General features: G+C 33.7%; 1 protein-coding gene across 1 annotated transcript; it reads left to right on the top strand.

Annotated features, from left to right (window-relative positions):
* Nucleotides 1–14,877: 14,877 nt before the first annotated feature.
* Nucleotides 14,878–16,628, top strand: LOC143237085 (hepatocyte nuclear factor 3-alpha-like). The gene is given in 2 exon segments (XM_076475937.1): nt 14,878–15,999; nt 16,001–16,628. Coding segments are annotated over 2 exon segments (1,197 nt in total). The 5' UTR covers nt 14,878–15,268; the 3' UTR covers nt 16,467–16,628.
* The last annotated feature ends 406 nt before the right edge of the window (nt 16,629–17,034 follow it).

Genomic DNA, 17,034 nt, shown 5'->3' with positions numbered 1-17,034 from the left:
GTTGAGTGTAAAAGTTTAATTACTTAAACTGCAAATGTAACTTCAACAGCTGTTTGCTGATTTTTTAATTAATTAATTAATTAACATAAGTGAATGAAAGATCCATAAGATCATGTCACCTAGTGTAAAGAAAGTGCACGATAATGTAGACAAAAATATCTAAAGAAATTGAAAGTGTAGGAATAGATGCATTACAAAGTGAGGAATCAAGGAGGGAATGGGTATTGTGTAATAAAACTTCCAATGTACAGCCTCACAAGTGGATATGTCAAACACTACCTATGTACAACCTCACAAGTGGATGTGTCAAACATCCGCTCTGTGCCTTCTTCGTTTCTACTATGTTCATGATTTTATGCATCTTATGGGTACATACTCTGATTCTTCCAATTTTGTACGGATAGTAACATACTACTTGTGGCTTCACACGAATATCTGATTCTTCAAGTGTCGTATAAAGAGACGTTATAGTATATGTATTGTATTGCCTCCAAAAACGACCTTCAGAAGTCTCTAATCATTATACGATAATAAAAACAAAGTTTGGTTATTTTACTTCACCTGGCTTATTGTACACAAGATTGATGAAGTAAACGAAATAGGCAAAGACAAGATGTTGGACACACTCCATCATGAGATATCACTATCAGATCTTTTTCCACCTTTGATAAATTTAACTTACCCTATACGTAAATTGGAGCCCAACAACGATATTAAAGGTATTCCTAAAAATTAATAAAATGATATAATTTTGCTATATTCATTCGAACAGAAAGTGAAGATCAAAGCTGTAAGAAATTCGTGATGACGAGAAATCCACTTGAAGTGAAAATGTACCTCAGGTTAACCTGAAGATGACCTAAGAAGGTCGAAACGTTGTTCATTGCTTTATTTTGGTGAAAGTGTAAATACCCATACCTGACATCCTGAGACACAACGCTGTAAGAAGTGTAACTAGGTATATCATACGGCCAAACCAACCTTTTGGACACACAGTGTGTTAGTAACAGGAGTGATAGATTAGCTATTTTTCACCTTTTGTTTCTCAAACTACGTTAATAAAATCTAACACATATTTGCTGTGGAATTACGCTATGGTAGCCTTAGTTCACGAATCAAATTTCACGACAACGTATTAAGAAATAGCTGATATATAACATCTCCAATTTTATTACAGTTTTTACCTATTTTTTTTTCTCCGTACTACAAGTACGGAAGCTTTGAGAGAAAAACATACCTAACTTTTATGTATTTTTATCTCTTTTTCAAATTCATTACGCTTATAGTTTGTTTGTTTTTTTCAATAAAGAGCTTCAATTTGTGTATATATAAGCCACGAGTGCAAAGTTATTCTGGGAAAACAAACACATTCCACGAAAATATTTGCAAACGCCTATGAAAAAATTAACTATCGATCTTAGATTTTTATTACGACTTGACCTTGGAGTAAACGCAGCCATTTTAAGATTTTCCTCATTCTGATTAAAGACAATTGATTTAAAATAACAAAACTATTAATGAAAGACTTGCAGATACATCAGTGTTGGATAGGCTAAGCAATTTCTAGCAGATGTTTCCAAACCAATTATAAGAGTGGACTGTTTTTCATTGCAAACTTTTCAAGAAATATTTAATAAATTTTATGAAAATATCCTAATTGAAGAGCGTTTAACGTCACGTCATATGAACTTAAGCTACTAGCATAAATAACGATTCTTGATGTCGGGGTGATGAGACGAAAAATCTGAATTTCATGACGGTATTAGAGAGCAAGTAGTTAGCACTGTTTCAGAAAGAATTATCCACCATCACATATTTTAAAGAATCTTGTTTGCCCTGTAAAAGAAAGGTCTGTTCCGCATAAAATACCGTTGCGATTTTAAGGCTAATGTGTGTTACTAGCGAGTATAACTTTCTTATTTGCTGTGATTTGTTGATTTTAGTGACAAAAAATTTTGTGATATGTAATCCAAAACACCTCAGGTACGAAAGAAGATGTGGTTAAAAAAATAGCCTCCGAATGTTTATTTATATTAACTTACCAGCATCTGTTTAGGAATGCAATATATGAAATAATCATTAATAGGATGTGTCAAGCTTGTCTTTTGTTTCTCACTAAGCTAAAGTGAAAACTACATTCACCCTTTTAGCTCTTAATTTGTCTTTTCTAGCCTTACTTGCGTTTTAGCTGTTGGTGTTGAAGCTGGTTTCTCATCAGGAAGTATAAACATGCTAACACTTCTGAACGTTTTACAAATCTTCCATCTTGAAAGAGCAAAAAAAAAATGAATATAGATAAAACTATTAGTTTGATCTTCACCTGTGTAGTTGGGTAAAAGCCGGTTACTTTGATCTTCACCCTGTGTGGTTGGGGTAAAATCCGGTTGCGTTGATTTTCATCTGTGTGTGGTTGGGGTAAAAGTTTGTTACTTTGATTTTCACCCTGTGTGGTTGTGGTAAAAGCCGGTTACATAAACAACAACAGCATAACAAGATCGTCTTTCTTTAATTTTATTTCGATTATATAACTCCTGCCCTGTCTGATAAAGTGGCACTTTTGAATATCCCCAGATTGTATTCGTTTAGCAACCGTAATCTGTTATTTATAATTTAAGAACTCATGAGTGAGTTTGTTTGTTTTGGAATTTCGCACAAAGCTACTCGAGGGCTATCTGTGCTAGCCGTCCCTAATTTAGTAGTGTAAGACTAGAGGGAAGGCAGCTAGTCATCACCACCCACCGCCAACTCTTGGGCTACTCTTTTACCAACGAATAGTGGGATTGACCGTCACATTATAACGCCCCCACGGCTGGGAGGGCGAGCATGTTTGGCGCGACTCGGGCGCGAACCCGCGACTCTCAGATTACGAAGCGCACGCCTTAACGCGCTAGGCCATGCCAGGCCCTCATGAGTGAGAGGGAAGATTTTTAAAAGAATAACAATGTTATAGTTTTGACACAACTTGGACGGGCAGGCAAAGCATTTTCCGTAGATCATCATATGGAGGAATTAAAACCCACAGCAGGATAACTTGATTATATCAGACGACCAGATGATAAATTTTAAGTTCTACTCGTTTTACGTAAAAACGAATAACTCACGAAGTGTTGAGAAGCTGCGTTATCTGAACAGATAAGAGGTTGTTGTTATCAACCACCCAGAGCGTGTTAGAGATATGCTATTCAGCTCTCTATGTGAAGATAACGAAAGTGGCTACCAAAACGACTGGACGCTCTGGTAAACTCTGGTGTAACCATTGTGTTATCAATTCACATTGGTACATCATTTGCGAAATTAACGAACCGATAATGTATGATTATTTCCAAATACTCTCCCTCTCATACATACAGTCCTTCCGTTAAACACCAACCGTGTATTTATTTGTCTCACACATGTTAAATGTGAAATGTTGTTCAGCTCCAGCCGTGTGTCTATCACAAATTTTATTGTCCTTCACACACTAAACATGAAATTTTGTTAAGTGCCAATTTTAGGTTTGGAGACGCAACGACGGGACTGCTGTTAATCACGAAGACATTCAGCCAGTAGGAACCGTCGCTGAAAGAGTATAGTTTATAAAACGACATTACTATTCGAACCCTAGAGACATTCATCTGCTTCTTGACAAGCTAAAACCTAGAACGCTCTCTGCTCAACTGATGAGATAGATATTTTACATCAATAATTGTTTTTTATCAAGAATTATTCTAGAAATAACTTTTGAAACATTACAAATAAACGAATGATTCTATCACGAAAATGTGATATGTAAATCCCCTTAACCATCTGCTTTCCCTCTAATCTATCGGTTGAAAATGACGAACGGTTAGCGTAGAAACCTTTGTATAGCTTTGCAAGAATATCCGAAACATGTAAAATTAGCATTTCAAAATGCTGTGGAAAAAAAAGTAGCTTTAACTACTATTGTTAATCTGCGCTACTGCGCCATTCTTTTAACTTTTCTCCTCATTTATTTACATGACTATATAAATATTGTGTACAGTTACAGGTAACTATATACATGTTCTAATCAACTTTATGTTTTATAATCTTGCAACTGAAAGAGTTTTATCTTTGTTAATATGTGCTTGTTAATCGGAAAACAGTGTAGGCAACAGAAATAAATAAAACTTCCATGTGGTGATTTGTAACCAGGACCATTACTAAATAAATCACCAACAATAAAGGCTACATTTGCCTTTTGTTCCCGGTAGGTCAGGGGCAAGTTTACTGACTTACAATACTAAAATTCGACCTAGACAGAGTGCGGAAAGCCCATGGAGTATTTTGTACTTGAACAAAATAATACTCATAATTATTTATCTTTAATATAACAGTTGAAATTGATTTCCAATTCTAGACTACTGTGAATACAAGTTGATTAGAGATGAGCAAAATAATTAACTTGAAGGCATTAGCTCATAAAACATTTTGCTGACATAATATAGACATTTTCTACGCATATTTATGGGTTTTGAAATCTGTCTTGCGTATTAAGAGCACTGTGAGTTTGTTTATATGTTATCTATCATCATTCTTGTAACGTTTGATTTATTGTCAATTTCGCACAAACCAACTCAAGGGCTATCTGAGCTTGCAGTCCCAAATTTAACAGAGGGAAGGCGGCTAGGCTCAACACCGTCCATCGACAGCTCTTAGGCTACTCTTTTCCCAACGAATAGTCGGATTGATAGCACATTAAAATTCCTCCATGGCTGAAAGGAAGAGCATGCTCAGCGAGTGGGATTCCACCTGCAGATTGAAGTCTAAACTACTTTGCCACTCTATTAGAACCTAAAGTATTTATGTTTCGCTGGTATCTTTATTACTTATATTTATATTAAAATTCGTTAATGAATAAACATTCTACTTTATAAGCAGCATCTTCCAAATGTTTCTCTGTTTAATCAGTTTCAACTTGATTGCAGTTTATTCTAAAAAGAAAAGAAATATCTAGTCTGTATAGTATCAGAAATACTGATAAACAGAACTTAAGTACAAAGCTTATAAGTAAATATTATTATTTTTATACAACTGTCCCGCCCTATCAAACAAATGAAGGGATACAACAAACTGAAACGTTGTTTTTGCGTAACTCGCAACAGTGGCTAAAAGCATTATAAACCAACAGCTCACTTTTTAAAGTATTTCTTACATCACAAGATTGCATTTAATACATGTCATTACTTACTATAAGAATGATGTATTTTTTATAATTAACAAGCGCCAGGCCTTATTTTTTTATAAGAATTGACCATTTTATACACACTGTTTCAATATTTAATTGTATATCTAAGTTTTATAACATTTGTATTAACAGTGATTCAGTTGACAATGTTTTGTTCATTTGAACTATATAAAATAACATGAAGTTGGTAAACAAATTCTTATTTTCTACATTTAGATATAACGTTCCAATACACCTTAACTTACATGATTTTATGAAATCCAACCTTAATCTTATTACACATACTTGCAGGTCTAAGATTCAGCTGTGTTGGATCTTAACACATTTGGAAGTCTGAAAAGTTTGCTCTTATCCATCAGTATTGTACTTTGCTCTTATCCATCAGTATTGTACTTTGCTCCTATCCATCAGTATTGTACTTTGCTCCTATCCATCAGTATTGTACTTTGCTCTTATCCATCAGTATTGTACTTTGCTCTTATCCATCAGTATTGTACTTCCTTCTACCCCTATTTCTTTATGTTTCTTTACTTACTTACAAGTGTCAAAGTTTGGCTCATGTCTTAGTGACGTCTTCAATGGACTGTTTTCATACCTTACTGTCACCTTGTCAATGGAGTCCTTTTCACTTTGTAGTATCTTACCCTCTGCTCCCATTTTCAACTATGTCCGCTACGCTTTGTAAGTATAACTCAGGAAAAGAGAGTCAGTTGGAAGGGACAAGACATGCACTAATCCTCGTGCCTCGCAAATAGAAATGCACCTGCATTCTGCTGGAAAAGTTTCGTGCCTAAATGAAGAGCTACATTGTTGAAAGTGTACTTACTATTCAGCCTTAATCCACGTTTTTATAAAGATTTAGGGTTTCAGCACAGAAAATCTCCGAATGGAAATTATAGTGAGGAATTTTTCTAAAACTTAAGAGAAACTTGGTTAAAAGTGTAAACGTCACCTGTTACAGAACTTTACATTTGTAAGAAGCAAAAGTATAGGAATGCAATGATTCTGATATGAATAGTTCCTTGTATTAGAATTTAACAAATGAAATTGTGATTCTATATAATAAACCTTTACACGTGAGTAAACTTTATATGTTTGAGTTTCTTAGCGTATTAATGAAACAGGAATTATACGTACATTGAAAATGCCTTCCACATTTACTGAAGCGAACAATGAACACGCAGATGTTAAAGTATACTAATGAACTCCTTAAACATTTACAATAATACAACTTCTGCATAACGTTGAATCATGAAACATATTTTTAGACAGATGTTATAAGTGCACAATTCAGAATGTGTCATATGCTATGTCTGACACAGGATTTGGAATCAGTGCTTATGAGTCATGAATTCTAATCACGTACTAAAAAACTGTGAAAGGCTCATAATAATTTCATTTTGTTACTATTGCGTGAAGGCTCTTCATTTCGTAAGACGTATTTAAACTTAAATCGCTTTATAATGAAGAAACGTGCAATAATATTATATACGTTTTGAACTATTATATTCTGATATTCAGTGCTGGAATCATTTCACATTCACATGAGTTTTATTATGTGTTTTACCTTCTAACAATAGAATCTGTTATTAGAAATAAACATCACGATTGCATATGCCCTTATGTATAAATATAAGAGACAAGATGTAACAGTAATCCTTGTAAGCTACATTTACCCCATATATCATATTTCTTTAGAACCTACCTGTAACGCAGTGTTAAACAGTATCAAAATTTGAAGGAAATGGTATAAATGTAAATAATTAATTCGATTTTAAACAGTTTGCGTGTTTAAAATTTAATACTGTTTTAAAAGTGGAAAAATAGTGTGTTTTTTACACAATTTTTATCTGCAAGTTAACCAACTATAGCGTATATGGCACTAATGAATTTTTACAGAGTTATTAGAAACATCTTTGTATAAGAACTAACTTAACAAGTATCGCGGCTCTACGCGATCTGCGGCTCACGAGCTCGAATACCCAGCACTGAACGTGGTGCTCGCCCTTTCAGCCGTGAAAGTGGGGAAGGATGGGGAAGGAGGGGGGCCAAATGGGACGGTAAATCCAACTCTTCATAGGTAAGAGAGAAGCTCAAGAGTTGGTGCTGACTTGCTGTCTTCTTCCCAATATATAACTGTTAACTTAGGGAAAACTATCAAAGATATCCCCCCGTGTAGCTTTGTGCGAAACACAAAGGCATACTAACCAAACACGTGGTTCCGGATTAAAATATAGTCAGTATTATAATAATGACACATATTTGTTCTTTACGATTATTAGAGTTATCCTGAACATAGTTATTTAAATATAAATACAAAGTATTTTTATTGTATTTCTAAAGCTGATTTTCTGAATCTAACAAAGTGAGCCTGGATAGGATAATGCTATTTCATTTTTTAAAGCTCCTGTGGATATGTGTGTGATTTTGTGTAATACCATCACACATATCGTGGTTAACTGCATTACCACGTATTCCTCCAACTTAATTCGAAACCTGATGATTACTTTCCTGCTTAAGATCTGTAAAATGCCCCTGATTTTTCTATGGAGGATTAAGCAAATGAAGCTCTGAGGAAAATTTCAGAACATTCAACAGGAAGACAGGTACTTTCAAGGAAGTATAGAGTAACATCTAAGAAAACTGTCCTCAATTCAGTTTGCTGATTTTGTGTTTATATTTTACTTTGCAACATCTGGTACAAATATCAAAGTTGTTTGGGTTTACAACTTGTTCAGAAATGTTCATAACAAAATATTTTGCAGAGAACACTTTCACATTGTTCATAAGAAAAGAACAACAACAAATGGATATTATTCTTGTATCAATACTCACAGAAAATGCTTTAAAGGCATCATGAAAAACTGAATAAGAAAAATACTAGGGATTATTGTAAGGTGTACAAACAGTTTTATTACAGAAAGTCGTTGATTGATGGTATTCACAATGAATTTCCTAAAATGAAAACAAAACCTTCAGAATGAGTAGCTTAAAAAGTTATTTTCGTATTTATTAGTTACAGATAAGAAGACAAAACTTAATAATTATTAATTGAGAAAATTAGTTTATATTTAGTTGAAATAATGTGAATATCTACATTCGTTATTATAGCTAATATGCTGTAATTCATTACACATTCAAAATAAAATAATGTTATTGTGAATTTAAATTTTTAATGTTATTATGGATTTAAATAGAATAGCTAATGAAATAGTTCGTAAGACTTTTCATTTTATATATAAATATAAATTAATAATTATTTTGCTAAAATAAATTTATTCGCGAAAATGAATAAATCATATTTAAAGTGTATTTTGAATTTATATATATTTAAAATTACATTTATTGCTTATGTTTTGTAGGTACAAAAAAGCAAAAGTACTTTTAACAGTATCTAACCAGAAAATATATAATAAAGAGAAAGATCAGACCGTAAATCATACTAAATACTGCGACTCACATAAGTTATATATAAAAAGGTACTTAACAATACAGCTGTGGCATGTGTTGAGTATAAGAACTTTGTTAGCCGATATGGACACTAAGATGCACTCATAAGTTAAATATGGTAAGTAAAATGCGAAGGTATTATACTATAGAACATGATGTAGACATAATAATAATAATACGTGTGTCAAATATCAAACCATTGTTAGAACACATACTATGCAACAAAAATAGAATAATATATTGTTGTTGAAATTCTAAGATCATGCAAGATATTGTGACAATAGCATTCAAATAAATAAACGGAAGACTTTGTACCAATTACGTAAGTAGACATTGTTAAACCTTTGCAGTAATGCCAACAGTTACATTTGAGAACATTCATAAACTATATTAGAAACTGCTACAGTAACATTTCTTAAGTAAAAAACAGGTTATAGTTTTAATTAATAATAAACTTTCTAACATAACCTTCATACTTCGCTGGAATGTGTGTGTTTCGAAACGTTCGAACGTTGTAAATATGTTTTGTTTTATCGACCTCTTTCATCTTTGTTATTAAAAACTTTATATCATAACATACGATATACACAACAAAACAGCATACAATGAGTTAAAGACAACTACACTCAACGAAGATTTTATAAGCTATAGATGTGAAGATTTTAAGTTTATAGAAACTTTAACATGTACTAAGTATAAATAGAAAATTCAAAAATACATTTAAACAGAAACACAGTGGTATACGGGAACATGTTTAGGCTGTAACGTTACAAGAATAATGTAGTTACTTGAATATTTTTAGATCGTATCACACACTGCAACAGTAATATACGCCAAATATAATAACAACATTTTGACAACACCATGCAGTGAAACAATAAATAACTGCGCACGAGAACATTCTTCGATTATTATATAGACGAAACGACAGTAACATCAGTCAGAACTGTTGGGGCACTCAGTAGAATGCATACCTCTTCCACAAGGTTCGGTTCTCAAAAGATACTAAAATATGTCCGTATATCCATTTTTTATGAACGGACGTAGGCCTTTTTGGTACGATAGTGAGGAATAATGCTCTACATCAAGTTTTATCAAAATTTGATCATTTTTTGACAGAGTTATAGAGTAAAAATAGTGTGAAAAAATTTGTACTCATGCCAACAGATATGGATTTTTTTGGATTTTGTGACATTGACCTTCCAAAAACTAATCATGTCTAAGCTGGGTCATAGTCTAAGTGTATATACCAACTTTTGTCCATTCAACCGTTTTCGAGAAATCTTGGGGATAAACACACACAGAGGAATGAAAACATAACCTCCGACAGTCTTCAGTGGTGGAGCAAATGAAATAAAGAAATTCTTAAACATACAAATCTCATCTATAACGTGAGATTTCTGCATCAATAACAGAGTTTTTCACCCTTTGAACCTTACAAAGACCACTGTCAAAGATTTATTAATAAATAATTTTGTATTTATAATCTGAATGACTTAACAGTAATCACATGAAATTTCTTGATAACATATTTTTTATTGTAAAAAATAATTCAATCTAAATGAAGAAAAATCAGCACTCTCATCATATCTTTAGCAACGAAGAAGAAATTAATATGGCGTTTATATCAGAAATGTGTTTCCTTTTGCTCAAACAAACTGACATGATCGTATACATTAGAAATGCTAGAAGATATTTGTTTGTAATTAAACATCAAGCTAAAAACTTTGGGATATCTATGCTTTACCAACTACGGGTATCGAAACTTGGTTTCTAGCATTGTGTTTGTTTTTTGAATTTCGCGCAAAGCTACTCAAGGGCTATCTGCACTAGCCATCCCCAATTTAGCAGCGTAAGACCAGAGGGAAGGCAGTTATTCATCACCAGTCACCGCTAACTCTTGGGCTAATCTTTTACCAACGAATAGTGGGATTGGTCGAAACATTATAACGCCCCCACGGCTAAAAGGGCAAGCATGTTTGGTGCGACAGGGATTCGAACCCGCGATCCTCAGATTACGAGTCGAATAATAATGCTATAAGTGTTTATAGCATTGTGAGTCTATAAACATACTGCAGTGCCATTGGTGGCATTTAAAAAGATTAGATTGTCTTTGACTTAAAAAAATCATCATTTCTTGATATATGTAAACCTATACTTTATTTACATTATAGACCCAATGTGTGTGTCGGTAAATATTAAGTCACGCACGTATGTAGGGGGTTTCGCCCCGAATCCCCTATATTTGTATTGTAAAAAAAATGTTCTTGTGTAGTTATAATGCAGCTTCTTATTATATTTAACTTTTTCCACATAGTCAAAATTTTTGTGGATTAGAAAAGCATTAACGTGTTAGGTTTTGTAGGTTAGGTTATTTGTAGTAGGCGTCTGTGATTTGTTGGCGATAAATTTCAACAATAAACAAACAGCAACACAATTTGCTTGTTTTAAAATAACATATTGAAACAAGTAAAATGTTAGACTGTTGATTATCACAGTTGTATTCAGAGCTTTAAATAATTGTCTCTGTTTGATCAAATTCCACGCATTAATCACTACTCTGCATGTAGATAGTACAGTACTTCACTGTAATAAAACATACATATTTATACTAATTTAAGTCTAGCTTCCCATGAAGTGTTACAACAAAATGATGATTTGTTGACTTTTCGTTGGATGTTTGTAGATTTTATGAAAACAACCGTACAATTATTTCAGTTATAGTTCATGCAAAATTGCTTCCACATTTAATCTCATAGCACTTATTTTTCAGAAATTTTCTGGGGGGGTGTACCCGACCTTTTATCATTCTTTGGACAATATATGTTGGTTTTTGATTTCACAAATTAGAACTCCAATTCCAAACATTCTGCGTACAGATCTGTAAGCACGACACATTAAGAGTAAGATAAGAAACATTTTGAACTGTTATAAATTTGATTTCTCAACACTCATAATGTCAACAACAAATATTTACGTTTGAAGAGGAAAAAACAACCTCTTTGCCAAAGACTGATCCACAGAAATGTATGTTATAATTACAAAATTCAATCAACAAATAGATTAAATACTCAGTATTCACAAGCTACACTTACTCCGTATGTAAAATACACCAGTTAGACAAATCTAATATATTCCACTTAAGAAGTACCATATATCTATAATAAAAACCATCCTTAAATATCCTAGATTTATCTCTTTAAAGAGAATAATGTTAAATCTATTCATCTCAATGAAACATCATTTCAAATTAGTTTTTTTTTGTATAAAAACACATTTCAAAAGACTACATGCACGTTATAAGAATAAGGAAAGATGAAAAGCATAAGATAAGTCAAAATTTTCGAAAAGTTAGTTGACAAACAGTTATATCTCTCCTATCTGAATAACGTTTAATTTGCAGTCCCAACACGATAGTTCGTTGCAAGTGTTTGTCATGCTTATGTACTCTTCACATAAACTTGGGTACTACTCTAAGATATATGACAACTAAACCGTATTAGCACACGGCTCTGGAGTAATTAGCTTTGGAGCGATACTATAGAGTTGCCTCAAACATGAAGTCAAAGTTCTTTAATGTTTAGATAGTTCGTTGACGGTTATTTTGCTCATAATGAATTTGTAGTTATTTCAATGGCAGTGATATTAACAAGTTTAAATCCATCCAGAAATAAACGTCACCCATATTGAAGCTCATGTAATTCCAAATAATGTAATGACAAGCTAAATCAAAGCGATTTCATTTCTCAAATATATTTGTCAAATCATAGGAGAAGTCGTTGAAAAGCTTTGCATTCGTAGTAGGTTTTGAAAAAGGTAAAGATGTAGGCACAAAGTAGTCCAACAAAGATGCAATAAAGCCTTTAATTGTATCACCAGCTTCAAACGACATATATCCACTAAAATCAAATAACACTGTGCCATAAATATTTATATCATCTACAAAGACCTATTTTACTTATTCAACGGCTCCAAAATACAGTTGTTTTATTTAAAATATCAAAACTGCCTACATAAGTGTGTAACATATATAGTTACAGCGTGTTTATACAATTTTAAACAGATACGTTAGTGTAATGTTTTAAAATTACTATGTAAAACGGTGTTTTGTCGGTTCTATAACGGATATGTCCTTTTAGTTTGCTTAACAGGACATCGTGTACAAACTACAGATAGCCGCTTCTCACATTTAACGCGATTCTTGATGCCTTTGCAGAAAATAACATGTGATTGAATGGTAGATATACGTCTTTTGAAATCTGCTTAATGGTACGGTGGTTTTTAAGCTTGTGGATGAAGGAGTGCAAGAAGACGTAGGAAACCCAATAATGCAGTAATTCCTACTAAAGGAATAAATTCTACAATATTAATTTTTGCTAATAGTAAATAGTTTTAACGGTGCTAATTATTTTACTGTTTGATAGAGAACTTTAATAAACACTCATCTCGTAGATCTACTGTTTCAAACCAACTAAACTGCTAGATTAGCCTTAGAGAAACGTTTCTAAATCAGACCACTCTCACCTGATTAACAGTATATTAAAAAATACTATTTCCATGGATTAATAAATGGGTACTGAACGTTCAGTAAGCAAGAACGTTTAGCAGCTGCAATATTAATGACCTACATCATTTGTGACTAATAATAAACAAGTGAATAGGACGGAATTATTTAAAGAAATTCCAAGTTTTCATTTCATATTTCACCAGAGAACTGTTTTCTTATATCATAAATTAAAATACAGGAAATATGAATGGGTTACTTAGTTTTTAATATATCTTACTATTAAATATATATACATATATGATTTTTGTACTTTTAAAATATAAGCACACGAAACATTCATCATATAATAAAAATCATATTACCCTACATTTTATTATTCCAATTTAGCGTGATTTCATAAGAAACCAATTCCACTGTGATTTGTTTCAGAAATTTATTTGTTGAATTTTGAGCGATACATTACTATAGTTTTACAATCGTTTTTATATCATAAATATATCTTGTTACAAGTAGACAGTCTTTCGTGTATTTCAAGTTAGTTCTATCAATATTTACTTGTTTTTAATTAATAGTTCTACAATTAGTTTATTCTTCTCTATCGAAATCTAATAAGAATATTTAACTACAATTTAAGTACCCACCATAACAGACAGTAAAAATCGTTTTCATTTTTAGATGAGCTCTTTTATTCGCCGTGCCAAACTGTCGTCAAGTTACCGAAAAAAGAAATTGCTCTTATACTACGCTGAGGTCATGAGTGCATTCTAAACGTGACATCCAAATCCTGCTATTCGATCAAAATAACCCAAAAAGTTTGCGATAAGTGATGCTGATTATTTGCCATTTTTCTAACGTATAAATACAAAATTAGGGACTGCTATCTCAAATAGCTTTGCACGAAGCCTAACGAGTTATTTTTTGTTTTTCTATTATGAGCTATGAACATTATATTCCTATTTTCATTTTAACAGTAACAGTCAAAAGTCAAATACTACTTCTATTTGACTTCCATTGTGCTGGTTGAACAAAATATGATCACCCTTTATGTGAATTTTTCTATTTTCATGACTACAGACGTAAAAAACCTTTCCTCTATGCACGTGATATAAAATGCAGAAGAATCGTAGTAAAATACAGCACATATATTTTCTGTATATCAACATAGTGGCATAACTCCTATTTGAAGTGTGGTTATGATTGCACTTTTCTCTAACATTCTGCTAACATATATTACAGAAAGATAAAATCTGGTTACAAGACTCACAACTGATTGCGGATATGATGTATGTATTTAGTTATTAATACAGCCAGTCCGTATTCTAAACTGACTTTCACCTCACGATGACGCTAAACTTACCATCGTTATTAATACTCTAGAAGAAAGGGAGTTTGGTAAGGAGGCGGAGTTAGGTGACGTTTCTACATATCATCCAATAAGAATAACAGTGTCGGCGTAATTCGTGATAACAAGGAACCCGCTTGAAGTAAAAATATATTCTCAAGACAGCTGGTATGGGTATTAGAACTGGAGGCGTAACTCAAGGCTAATTTGAAGCTTTCTGTGCCAGATTTGCATTCAAACAAAGAAGGGCGTAGCTTTATGTACACAGTTCGTCGGCAGGCGTATTTTCACAGGATCGGTACCCAAGTGATGGTAGTCGATTGTCCGCATAACTAACTCTCTTTGGTGGGTTGTTCTCTTCACTCTATCAGGATTTTCGTTGTGACTTGATAAGAGCTAACCAGCAATGTTTGTTTGGAGAATATAATTTGTTGAGCTGAGAACTGCGTTCTTATCAGATCTCAGATTAATGTCTGTATCAGCTACCTGTTATCGTCAAGTTTGTGATAAAGTGTAGAGTAGTGATAAAATATTATATTAAAAGAAAGTTAACAGGCATCAACTGAACCTTCATTTACCGAAACCATTAAAAGTCTAGAGCGATAAGACCATATTCGAATGTGAGTAAGAAAGAAATAAGAGTTATGTTACAATTGACTTTGTGAATTATATTTACAACGAAATTTAATGTTGCTTTTTACAAACCTTACACTTCGTTTCAAGGTTAAACGAAACTAATAATTATGATTACGCGAAAGGTTAAGAGGACGTTCAGATTACAATGAATTCTTTGCAAACTATGAGTAGTATGACCAATACGTACAGCACGACCAGTATCAACACAGGTTCAAGTCTCACTCTGAATTATACCACAGAAGGATTTGGTCCCAACATTGATTCTACATCCACTAACATGACTTCTACTGCAATTATAGATTTCATGGGACCTCCAGTAGGAATGGGGATAAGTGGAGGGCCTTCATGTATGACTCAAGTTCCACAAACTTATCCTATTGGAAGAATGAGTTCTCTATGCTTAGAAATTAATGATACAACTACCCAGTCCTGTATGAATACAGTGACTGGACTTAATTCTATGAATGTAGCAACTGTTCCCAGCACGGAGTTTTTTATGTGTGGTCGCCTCGGCCCTTCACCCTCTGGTACCGAAAGTGTAGCTAGTTCATCCAATGTACCGATGGGGCGTGGACGCCCGGATAAAGTTTACCGACGTAGTTACACACACGCCAAGCCTCCTTATTCATACATTTTATTGATCACGATGGCTATTCAGAACTGTCCAAGCAAGATGTTAACCCTCAGCGAGATCTATCAGTTCATCATGGATTTGTTTCAATATTATCAGCAGAACCAGCAGCGTTGGCAGAATTCCGTTCGTCACAGTCTGAGCTTTAATGATTGTTTTGTCAAAGTTGCACGAACACAAGAAAAGCCAGGTAAAGGAAGCTTTTGGACACTGCACCCAGACTCTGGAAACATGTTTGAAAATGGTCGCCAAAAAAAGACTCAAATGTCAAAAGAAAGAAGTGTTTCGACAAGCACATAAAGCCATCGAACAACAACAGAAACAGCAAAGTACAGAATCGAAGATCGGTGTTTCTCCACCGCACCTGAAATCGGCGGACACTTCTAGAAAGCCTCCTGACAACCCTTCTCCTTATCCACCACAACATTCGGGACAGATTATCAATTCCAACCAGGGTCAGCAGCATGTTGTCTCCTCTCTGCCTGCCAAATCTCAGCTGCTGACAGTAGCTATTAACACAGACAACTATAACTGTCATGAACGCTCCTTGATAGATGGTAGTGAAAACCATAAACTGGAAACGACGTGTTGTAGTCCGCAGATCAACACGAATTACTCACAGTATAGTGGGCTAGATCCTCACCAGTTCGGACTATTTACTCGTGGTCTGACTTTATCCTACCATACTAGCCTCTGGCCACGTGAGAGTTGACCCCTACTATAATTCTTCTAATCACCCATTTTTTATCAATAATATAATATCTGATGACACCAAAGCAGACATGAAAATTTACGAGATAACTCAATACTCAGGTTATGCACCCATGTCACCCCTTAACGCAGGACCTCCGTCCAATGAAACAAACAGTTACTATCATCATTCTCTCTACTAAGTTCATCCTTCAGCAGTTTCCAATATATGATCTCTATTTTATTTATTACGTTCACGTTCTATCTGCTACGTTCACCCCCCAAAGCAGTTGTAACATACGAACATTGTTCTCTCTACTATATTTAAATCTTTCAGCAGACTCTACGCATTGTTACATCAGGATTTGTTTAGACTCTGGCACGGCAAGAACTTGTTGCGATAATTCACGAACAGGAATTTCTTCAATGATGCCTGAAATATTGTTGCCCAACATTGAATCTCGTTATCGAAGCACTAACATTTAGTGTAATCTAACCGTGTGGGTGAGCACGCTATATTTTTTTCTCTCTATGTCAGTTGCAGTTGGTTCATAGCTTAATTCTATGAGCAAGAGCACAATGAATGTAGC

The sequence above is a fragment of the Tachypleus tridentatus genome, chromosome 13 (genome assembly GCF_004210375.1).
Source record: "Tachypleus tridentatus isolate NWPU-2018 chromosome 13, ASM421037v1, whole genome shotgun sequence".
Taxonomy (NCBI): Eukaryota; Metazoa; Arthropoda; class Merostomata; order Xiphosura; family Limulidae; genus Tachypleus; species Tachypleus tridentatus.
The sequence above is the reverse complement of the archived record's forward strand: the minus strand, read 5'-3'. Positions and strand labels throughout refer to the sequence as shown.